Source organism: Mangifera indica, chromosome 1 (assembly GCF_011075055.1).
Source record: "Mangifera indica cultivar Alphonso chromosome 1, CATAS_Mindica_2.1, whole genome shotgun sequence".
In the NCBI taxonomy this organism is placed as follows: Eukaryota; Viridiplantae; Streptophyta; class Magnoliopsida; order Sapindales; family Anacardiaceae; genus Mangifera; species Mangifera indica.
In genome coordinates this window covers 16,409,897-16,420,354 of record NC_058137.1, presented here as the reverse complement: position 1 = coordinate 16,420,354, position 10,458 = coordinate 16,409,897, and the positions used below count along the sequence as shown (strand labels likewise).

Below are 10,458 nucleotides of genomic sequence, written 5' to 3'. Positions count from 1 at the left end.
GTTATAGGTAGGCCTTGTGCATGTTTGACAAGGGCATTAAATGACTCAGTAATATTAGTGGTCATGATGTATGATTTTGTCACTTTCCAATATGCACTTGCAACCTGTAAGTTGGTAAAAAATAAGAAAAATTGAGTATAATCAAAATGTATGAAAAGGATGAACTGTTACAATGTTAATTACTTATTTAAAATACTATACATTTGAGTCTTATTTATACTTTGCCCGCATGTTACACAGAAGATAATAACAATAGTATCCATGGTAGACATCTGGAAAGACTTCAGCCATTACCGAGTATATAGCATGATGTTGATCTGAGATTATTGCCAACTCAGATAGGTCATGGATACATTCTTTAATCCTCTGGAGAAACCAACACCACGTGTCATGATCTTCCTTTTTACTGACACCGAAACTGATTGGATATATCTGGTTATTACCGTCAAAAGCCACTGCAATGAATAAATGCCCCAGATACTGACCTTTAAGGAATGCAACGTCAATGCAAATAATCGAGCGGAGATATTGGCTGAATACACGAATGGAACATCATAATGCCATGAAAAAATTCTGAAATCGATGGTCATCATCTGTTTCAATAGCAGTAACGGTGCCCAGATTAATACGCTGAAGATTGTAGCAATAATATGATAAAAGCATAAATGATTCCTCCGGTGAACCCCTCAACAAATTTATAGCCCAATTTCTTGCCCGTCAAGCCTGTGAGTATGAAATATCAATTTTATATCGATCGGCAATGTCAACAATTATTTCCTTAGGCCGATAAATTCGATCAATAATCACAAACTTTGATCTCATTAATTGACCTAAAGCTCGGGCCTCAACTTGTCTGTGATGTGACATGATTTGATCAACTGAACATGTGTGGGTAGGATTCATAGAGTTGATCCCCCAGACTTCACCGACTGTGGAATTGGTTGCATATATATACCAGTTACAATTTTCAGTCTTACACTTAATTTCCTACCGCTTCTTGTCAGACTTTTTTACACCAAATTGAAATTCTTTAAGTAAGGCGAATTGTTTCACAACGTCTTTCAATTGGACTTTATTATGGAAAATATCATCAACCTTTACACCATTCTCCTCTCAGATCGATCTGGAACCACCTAATGATGTTGATGGCTGTGGAGGAAAATCAAGAAGCCACCTAAATGGATCAGTGGGGACATTGTCAAAAAATGGCCCAAAATAATTCCCACCACCTAAAATAGGATTTTCAAGCTGCAAACTATCCATACCCTCGGTAACTGATGTCATATACTCAGGCTCTACATCTTCTGAAAAAATATCGGACATATCATTTCCATCAAAGTCACCCCAATCGAGAACTCTATCTTTTTCTCCACGGGCCCATGAGTTTGCAATGTACAATAGGTCATTACTGAAATCAATCAACTTTTCCAAGTCGTATTCTTTCTTGACCCCAGTACTTTCTTCTTCATCTTCATCTTCTTCCTTCTGCCCTTCAATTAGGGTACATGTAACAAAAACAGGAATACATTCTTATAAGTATTAGGACATATCAATAAGACCTTGGACATCTTCATCATTTTGGATCTGTACGGGGCAGTCGAGCTGAATTTTTCTTGGCTTCATTGATAGTTGAAGGTAGTTTTTCATTGGGTCAATACTACAAGACTCCTTCAAAAGCTCAATAAATCCCTCGAATGTTGTTCCATAAGGGATTCTAATCAATTGTTTGGCTCCTCCAACATATTTCATTGTGTTATTGCCACGTTGAATCCATTTTCCCTGGTAACGAACCGATGCATAAACATTCATTTTAATTATCAATCCTGCAATGACAAGTTTTTGAAAATAATTATTCATTTATAATAAAAAAATCTATAATAACTATGTAAAACAGTCGTACCATTATTAATATTAAAAAAATTCCTCATATTTTTCTAATATTTTATTTAATCCCATATAATTATTTAACAATTTATATAACACCTTCGTATGTTATCTTATATCAAAATCTAGAAAACACGAGTCGATATATCCTAAAACGGTGAAATTTGAAAAAACGAAACTGAAATTCGAATTCTAAAAGTTGAAATACCCTAGAATGGCAAGAATCAAAAAATTCTTCAAAAATCTGGAAAATACGAGTCGATATATCCTAAAACGGTGAAATTCAAAAAAAGAAAACTGAAATTCAAATTTTAAAAGTTGAAATACCTTATAATGGTAAGAATAGACAAATTCTTCAGAAATCTAAAAAATACGAGTCGATATATCCTAAAAGGGAGAAATTCGAAAAAACGGAATCAAAATTCAAATTCTCAAAGTTGAAATACCCTAGAATGGCAAGAATCGAAAAATTCTTTGGAATCAGAAAAATACGAGTCGATATATCCTAAAACGGTGAAATTCAAAAAAATAGAACTGAAATTCTAGTTCTAAAAGTTGAAATACCTTAGAATGGCAAGAATAGGCAAATTCTTCGAAAATCTAGAAAATATGAGTCAATATATCCTAAAACGGTGAAATTCAAAAAAAAAGAATTGAAATTTGAATTCTAAAAATTGAAATACCCTAGAATGGTAAGAATAAAAAAATTCTTCAAAAATCTGGAAAATACTAGTCGATATATTCTAAAACGGTGAAATTCGAAAAAACGGAACTGAAATTCCTATTCTAAAAGTTAAAATACCCTAGAGTGGCAAGAATCGAAAAATTCTTTAGAATCTAAAAAATAAGAGTCGATATATCCTAAAACGGTGAAATTTGAAAAAACAGAACTGAAATTTCTATTCTAAAAGTTGAAATACCCTAGAGTGACAAGAATAAAAAAATTCTTCGGAATCTGAAAAATACGAGTCGATATATCCTAAAACAGTGAAATTCAGAAAAATAGAACTGAAATTCGAATTCTAAAAGTTGAAATACCTTAGAATGGCAAAAATCAAAAAATTCTTCGAAAATTTGGAAAATACGAGTCGATATATCCTAAAACAGTGAAATTTGAAAAAACAGAACTGAAATTCGAATTCTAAAAGTTGAAATACCTTAGTATGCCAACAATCGAAAAATTCTTAAGAAATCCAAAAAATACGAGTCGATATATCCTAAAACGGTGAAATTCGAAAAAACCTAAAATTTCATTTATAATGCTCCTACAATGTTTAATATTAAAATGCCCCCAAATTTTAATAACATTTATTTCAACCCTCAATTATCTCTTTTTTTTATTTAACACCCTTGTATGTTGTCTTTTATCAAAACAATATCTATCTATTCTTAGCATGTTATATAAATCCTTTATATATTGTATAATATAAAAAAAAATCTCATATTTATCTAAAAGTACATTTAACCCCCATATTTGTCTAATATTGCATTTAACCCCTATATTATGACATATAAACTAGGGTTAACAAATAAAATTAAGTTTTAGACTAAGATTGGTATAAATACCTTTTTTTGATGAATAGTCTTTTTTCGAGTCGAATTCAAAAATACGAACTTCTTCTGTCCGAACGAATCTCTACTAATTGATCTTGAATAAAAATGAGAGTGAGAGTGAGTGTTTGAGTGATATGAGAAGTGTGTGTAATAAAAGTGAGTGAGGAGGGTTTATATAGATGAGAGAGAGGGTAATTTTGACATTTTAGAAAAAGTTATGAAATAAAGAAATATCAAATACCCTCTAATTTTAATAAAATTTCATTTAACCCCTCATAGTGAGTGAGGAGAGTTTATATAAATTAGGGAAAGGATAATTTTGGTATTTTAAAAAAAGTCAGTGTTTAATATCAAAATACCCCCTAATTTTAATAAAATTTCATTTAACCTCTCATAATGAGTGAAAAGGGTTTATATAAATGAGAAAAAAGGTAATTTTGCTATTTTAGAAAAAGTCATGGGCATTTTTGTTTGAGAATAGTAATTTTGAGCATTTTTTGGGCATTTTTGCTTACTAGGAGGGTATTTTGGCCATTTTTTATAATTTCCCTATAATTTATATCTTTAAATTATATATAAAAAAATATATATAAATAATTTTATTATACTTGGTTCCATCACATTTTAATGTATAAGTTTGAATTATATCAAATACGTAGAGTTGTCAGATCAGATAACAAATATGTAAGATTTTCAAGTCGATGTATAGATAAAGGGTCTGAAAAATAGTCGCGGAGGGCTACTCAAACCCAAAAAGAAATAAATTGATTTCTTCAGCAGCCCTTTCTTTTTTCCCCCTTAATATCTTTCAAGCCTAATTCCATTCCTGGTTGGGCAAAGTAAATTGAACTTTGTTTAGAATTAGAAAGAGGGAACAACTAACCTGATGCAAATTGTTAGGCTTCATGCTTCTTATGTACAAATTTCCATTCAAGCCCTAGAAAACCTCCGCTAAACAACAAAATAAAAACATTTACAGCGGCTAAATTCTCAATGAACATCAGGAGTTGTCATGCTCTTCACAAAGTTGCCATTACTATTCATGCAAGTCTTCTCATCTTTGCACTGCCCATCACTAACTTTGATCATCTGGTCACTGCCTCTGCATCTGTAACAAACGAACCTAGCCGGCACTGCATGAGCGTCGTGAATGCCAGAACATCTTGTGTGCTGCCACACCCCACATACATCACAAGCCAACATTCTTTCACCATCATCATCCTTAGCTCCACAGCTACAATCTACTGTCCATCTTTCAATCCCTCTCTCCATTCTATATTTACCAAGCCCATTTTTCCCAAGGCATCTTCCTCGAACACAAACAGATTCGCTAGACCCTAGTAAGAGTTTGACCTGGGTGGAATCATCTACACCACTATAGCCAAGTAGCTCTTCGGCCTGAAATCTTCTAAATACCAAATATACTTCCTGAAAAGCTTTTGTAGCTTCAACTTTGAGGTCAGAAACAGTAGCATTTACAGGTAAGACAATTAGCTCAGAGGGTGGAAAAAGGGTGTTTTCTTCAGACAAATCCATGACTTGCAGCTCACAAGAGAGACATATCTCAGATACTTCCTTAATTGAAGATATCACTTCAGGATAATAGTCTTTCATGAATTGCTTGCAATCAAGAAGCTTTTCAGCTGAACTGATTGCCAGTTCTCTTGTGGCTTCTGGTCCATAATTAACCATGGTTTGTGGGTGAAGAAGAGATTCAAAAAAGAATTTGAGGTCCCGCATGAGAATCTCTTGAGAAGGCCGTTTAATCATGGAAGAACCAATACAAGAGGTGAGGCCATTGAAGGGATCATTTGCCTGCTCAAGCCTGTCAAGCAATAAACAAGTGGATGGGACTTATTGAAAGTCAAAATAAAACTCTGTACACAAGTGCTTCAAAAAATGGCATCAATAGTAAGGTCTAATATCATAACCAAAACATTAGCTAACATCAATAAGCAAGCACTAACCTGTACTCAAATGCCCCTGAATCAGGATTGCACCTGGCCACGACCGCCATCCCATCAGCTGCTAATTTTCCTCCTAGTTCTTTGAGACAGTGATCAAGTAGCTCTGACTTAGCCACTTTACATACTGCACCCCTAAGAGTTCGCCAACTTACCCAATTGGATCCAGAAACTGCTCGCAAAACTCTAAACATGGCTTCATCCACACGCTCTATTTCACCCTTGGTCCAAGATCGCATAACCTCTGATGAACTATGATGAGGCTTCTTGCAGCTGGCCTCATCAACCCTTGTGCTTGGTGAAGCTTTATGGTCATCATGAATCAGTCTAATCAAGAAACAAAAGAGATCTCTTATATTCACAAGCTCACACTCAGAAATCGACTGGTAAAACAAAATTCTGTCTTGCAAATGAGTGCGAGGCTTCCGTCTTTGAGATAGAAAGATGGATAATTGTATGTTAGAAAGTGCTTCAACAGCTGATTTATAGGCATCACATGTGAGAGCAAAACTACCAGCACCAAATTCATAACCCCAGTCACCATACCAAGGATGGCCTCTGGTGATGGCATGAAGTACTCGGTATTCCATTCCATATTTTTTTGATACATCCATCACACTGACCTTTCTGTTCAAGCGAAGAAAAATATGCGATATTTAGATTAAAAACCAGCACTGATCTTAACAAGCAAAAAGTACACCAGTAAACATAAAACCATGGTGAGAAGAAATACACACTACAGTTGGATTTAGAAAAAACAGAGAAATTAAAATCCCTTTTTTCCAAGAGAAGCAAACAGCACAATGTATGTAACTATGTAACTCTACAACAGATTATTTGGGTCAAAATCCCAGCAGAAGCTATGATATCCATAACTAAGACTTTCAATCAACTACAACTTCCAATGGGTGTATAATAACATCAGCAGCCAATTTTCAAATGATTACCTTGATCCACACTGATTTCACTATTGTAATAGATCTTGAACAGCATTCAAATCATAGACAAAAACAGTACTCACACAGAATCATAAGGAGGGGAAAAAAACCGTCAAGCAATGACATTAAAAACCCCACAAACTTGCATACAAGTAAAAAGTAATTCTCCGAGTGGGCCCTTTAAATTGCTTTCACTGGGAATCTGTAAAGAACACTTATCAGGGGTCCTAACCTGACGCCAAGAGCTTTACACATGCGATCCCAGAAGTCCATGATGTGCTGACCAGAAAGTACCCTAGATCCCCCTTCTCTGCCATTGACCCTCAGAAGGTGGCCATAACCATTAGCATGAACTACACCATGTAAAAGATGACTAGTGTCCTCTAATTGGTGGTACACCCAATCTTCAACATCATCTGTCGTTGTCACATGGTTGCATGACTTGCACCTGATGCATCAAGTACTACAAATGTTGAGTTCACGGAATTGGAATTGATTAAACAGCCGAAAACATCCAAATCAGGATAAATATCTCTCTAGCATTAATTTCAATGAAAACACGCGTATCTAAATCCAGTGATTTCAAAACTTCAACGGTGAATGGAAATTCTTAAAAATATTCTCTAAAAGATCAAGCACTGAATGCTGTGGACATAGCAGTGATATATAAATACTCAAGACAAGAACAATTGATAAAATGCATCCCTTACTGAACTGAAAATCACACTAACATAAGAAGCAACGAACAAAGCCACCTCCTAAAAACTGCAGCGCATGCAAATCATAGAATGGTGAAATAAAGAGAATCAAGGACTCGTTGAAAAAACAAATCGAAATAACTCACCTGGACTCGGAAAAATGCAAGACATCTCCGCAGCATGTACATGGTTTGTTATATCCACCAATGGAATTGCCATCAGCCTTCACAATGAAATGGTATCGTTTGCTGCAGACTGGGTTTCCACTCCAACCTTGAATAAGACCGACCAACGAGAACCATCAGTCATTGAAATTTATTATTTACAAAAAAAAAAAAAAAAAAAAAAAAAAAACTGAATTTTACACTTTTTGCTAATAGGTAACCTCTGGCACACGGGCCCGTCTGAAAGACAAATTGGCCCATAGTCCTCATTAAACATTTGAATTTTCAATAACTCACAATAAAAAATGAAAATAAAAATATAGTTAATCGCTAAATTGAACTTGGGGCACAAGAGATTACTATTAATATCATTAAAATATATAAATAAAGTCAAGTACAAGGTCAGGTGGAATCCCCGATAATCAATAAAAGAATTTTAATAAATATTAAAAGAGTTCGAAGAATCACACTAATCAAATCATGTAAACATATTAAATTTAATAATTTAAATTATACAATAATCAGAAAAAGCAGCCTCTTTGCGGTTCTAGCTTGCCAGCCGGCAACCCTAGTTTACAAATATAAAAGTATCTCGAAGCATCGTATTTAATTACTACAGGGCTAGTTTACGGAAAGAAAATTGTAGGCCCGGTCAAAATAGCTGTCACGCAATAACGAAAGCAGGGTGTCCCATTAACATCAGGCTGTAGAAGTTGTAACTGCCACGTGTGCAAAACAACGAAGGCATATGACGCTCAACTAAAATAGCTCTTTTCATATGGGCCCACTCTTCCAGTAAATATCGTGTTATCTCACGATAAATTAAATTTATTAACACTTACCATGTCCATTCCAATTATCCATTAAAAAAAATCTTTGACTTATTCATATAAGCTTTCAATATCCACTATTAATTCATCTCACGAGATGGCAGCGTTATAACTCACGATTCTCTGAGAAACAAAAAGAATCTCCGATTTCCCGCCATATCAATCGGCTACCGGGAAGATAAAAGAAAAAGCAAGAGAGCGTCCTAGAGAAGCGTGGCGAAATAAAACAGAAAAAAAACAAAAGTAGCAAGAGAAAGAATCGGTCAACAACAAAACGACTCGGAACGAGCCAACTCACCAACAACTCGGCACTGATCACAGTACACGGATCTAGATCTAGCCACGTCCTCTTCAACAACGTCCAAACAAACCGTAACCGGAGTCGATAACTCAGCACCGTCGTTGACATCACCGACACGGAACAGGATCTGCCACGTGAGCAGGTGAGGGAATAGCGAGGAAGGCGGCGGCAACAGCGCGTGGTGAGATAAGAAAGTCCGTATGTTAACTCTAAAAGGCTCGGTAGGACCAGATCCAGATCCAGATCCGTCAATAGAAGGAAAGGTAAGAAAGTCGTGGAGATCTGCTGTGACTCTTCTCTTCATTCGCTTAAGAGGTCTGCCGTTAACAACCATGTCGGTGAAGGCGGCGCGTGAGGGAGAGATCGGATCTGATGTTTTAGATTTTAGAGATGGGAGGGAAGCCAAGGGAACAGAAGGGTAAGAGTTGAGTTGAAAGAGTGAAGCGTTTTGAGAGGGAAAATAGAAGAAACGTTTAATTCTGGAGTAGGGTTTTATGATTTGTTTGTTTGATGAGATCAGATTAGTTGTATTGATTGGTTGATTGGTTGGCTATTCAAGAGAAGCTTTTTATTTGTTTTTTGATTTTTTTTTTTTTAAAGAATCCGACAGAAAAGTTAAGTCGGTTTGGGGAGAAACAAGAAGGGTCGTTTGTATCGAAAATCAATACTTAATCGCTAAGCGTACGGTGATGAGTGGTTTTCTAGGCCTTTTAAAAGTACCTATAAAATTACAAAAACACCCTCAGACGGTGAAAAGGCTGAGAAATAGGGCAGGTTCTAATTTTTTTTTAATTACACATTTCCCATTATTCAAATTTTATTAAAGGCCAAAAGTGAAATCCCAAATTCCTACCCATCAACTTTTAAAAACCTAAACACCCACCCATAGTTTAAAAAACTAACATCTACCCTCCAAAATTAAGTTAAGATTAAGGATAAAATCATCATTTAACAATAATATTTAACATTTCTATCATTTTATCCCCTTAATTTGAAAAACTAATAATTTCGTCCAAAATTAAGTTTTAAAAAGTGGCATTTTCCCCCCTACCTAGGGTTTCCAATTTCACCGGCGAATTTTCGGCCAACGATGGCCGATCTCTCTCCCTCTCAATGTTGTCTCTCCCTCCGATGTTCAACATTAGGCCGATGACGTCTGGATTCGATAAAATCCAAATGAAATCCAAACAAAAAGTCGAAACTCTTCGTTTGGATCTTCGTCGTCTAGACGGCGACAACAGTCCAGATGAGGAGATCGGTCTCTTTTGGACCATCGAGTCATCCAGACGAAGTTGATTTCGTCTGAATTTCATTTAGATTTCATCGAATCCAGAAGTCGTTGATCCAATATTAAACACCGAAGGGAGAGACGACACAGGGAGGGAGAGAGATCGGCTATCGTTGACCAAATTTTCGTCGGTGAAATTGGAAACCCTAGGCAGGGGGGAAAATGTCACTTTTCAAAACTTAATTTTGGACAAAATTGTTAGTTTTTCAAATTAAAGGGGTAAAATGATATAAATGTTAAATATTATTATTAAATGACAATTTTGTCCTTAATTTTAACTTAATTTTGGAGGCTAGGTGTTAGTTTTCTAAACTATGGGAGGGTGTTTGGGTTTTTGAAAGTTGGTGGGTGGCAATGGGAGTTCACTATACCTTGGGTGGGAATAAATCTTTTGGCCTTTATTAAAAGACAAATTTAAACAACATTTATGAAGAGTTCTTGAAACACCCTTTATGCAAACAATTTTAAATTAGATAGGTTTAGTTAATAGTTACTAAAATTTAGAAGGACTTAAATGGGTTATTATAGTAAGCCCTAAGGACTATTTCCCACCCAAAGTATGTTGTTTTCTCAAGCATTCCTCTTTTAACTTTGAAAATCTCAAATACCCATCTATGAACAGTTAAAATTAACGAAACTTTAATCGTTTAAAATTTTATCTTTTTTTTCTCTCATAAACTTTAAAAACTAAAAGTTTCTCTCCAACCTAAGTTTTAAAAAATGACAGTTTTTTTCCCAGGGTTTAGTTTTCAAATCTCTAACGTTATTGTCGACTGTTTATTTATCTTGAAGCTTTCTCCCTCCAGTAGTCTCTCTCCACCTATTTGGATGCTCGAT

At 35.2% G+C, this 10,458-nt stretch overlaps 1 protein-coding gene across 2 annotated transcripts; it reads right to left on the bottom strand.

The window, feature by feature from the left end:
- Window positions 1-4,268: 4,268 nt before the first annotated feature.
- LOC123221712 (PHD finger protein At1g33420) lies at window positions 4,269-9,003 on the bottom strand. Of its 2 annotated transcripts, none has more exons than XM_044644617.1 (5): window positions 8,331-9,003; window positions 7,185-7,311; window positions 6,573-6,788; window positions 5,406-6,029; window positions 4,269-5,263 (listed from the first exon to the last, which is right to left on the bottom strand). In XM_044644617.1, the coding sequence occupies exons 1-5, from the start codon at window positions 8,665-8,667 to the stop codon at window positions 4,429-4,431; spliced, it is 2,139 nt and encodes a 712-aa protein (XP_044500552.1). In that variant the 5' UTR covers window positions 8,668-9,003; the 3' UTR covers window positions 4,269-4,428. The 2 variants fall into 2 exon arrangements, with proteins under 2 accessions (XP_044500552.1, XP_044500560.1); XM_044644625.1 differs by lacking the exon at window positions 8,331-9,003 and adding an exon at window positions 7,404-7,669.
- Window positions 9,004-10,458: the final 1,455 nt, after the last annotated feature.

Excerpts from the sequence above, each read along its gene's own strand:
- LOC123221712 (XM_044644617.1), bottom strand. The coding sequence starts at position 8,667 with ATGGTTGTTAACGGCAGACCTCTTAAGCGAATGAAGAGAAGAGTCACA. Across the intron at positions 6,789-7,184 it reads TTGCATTTTTCCGAGTCCAG|GTGCAAGTCATGCAACCATG; the intron begins GTGAGTTATTTC and ends TTGATGCATCAG. Across the intron at positions 6,030-6,572 it reads TGTAAAGCTCTTGGCGTCAG|AAAGGTCAGTGTGATGGATG; the intron begins GTTAGGACCCCT and ends TCGCTTGAACAG.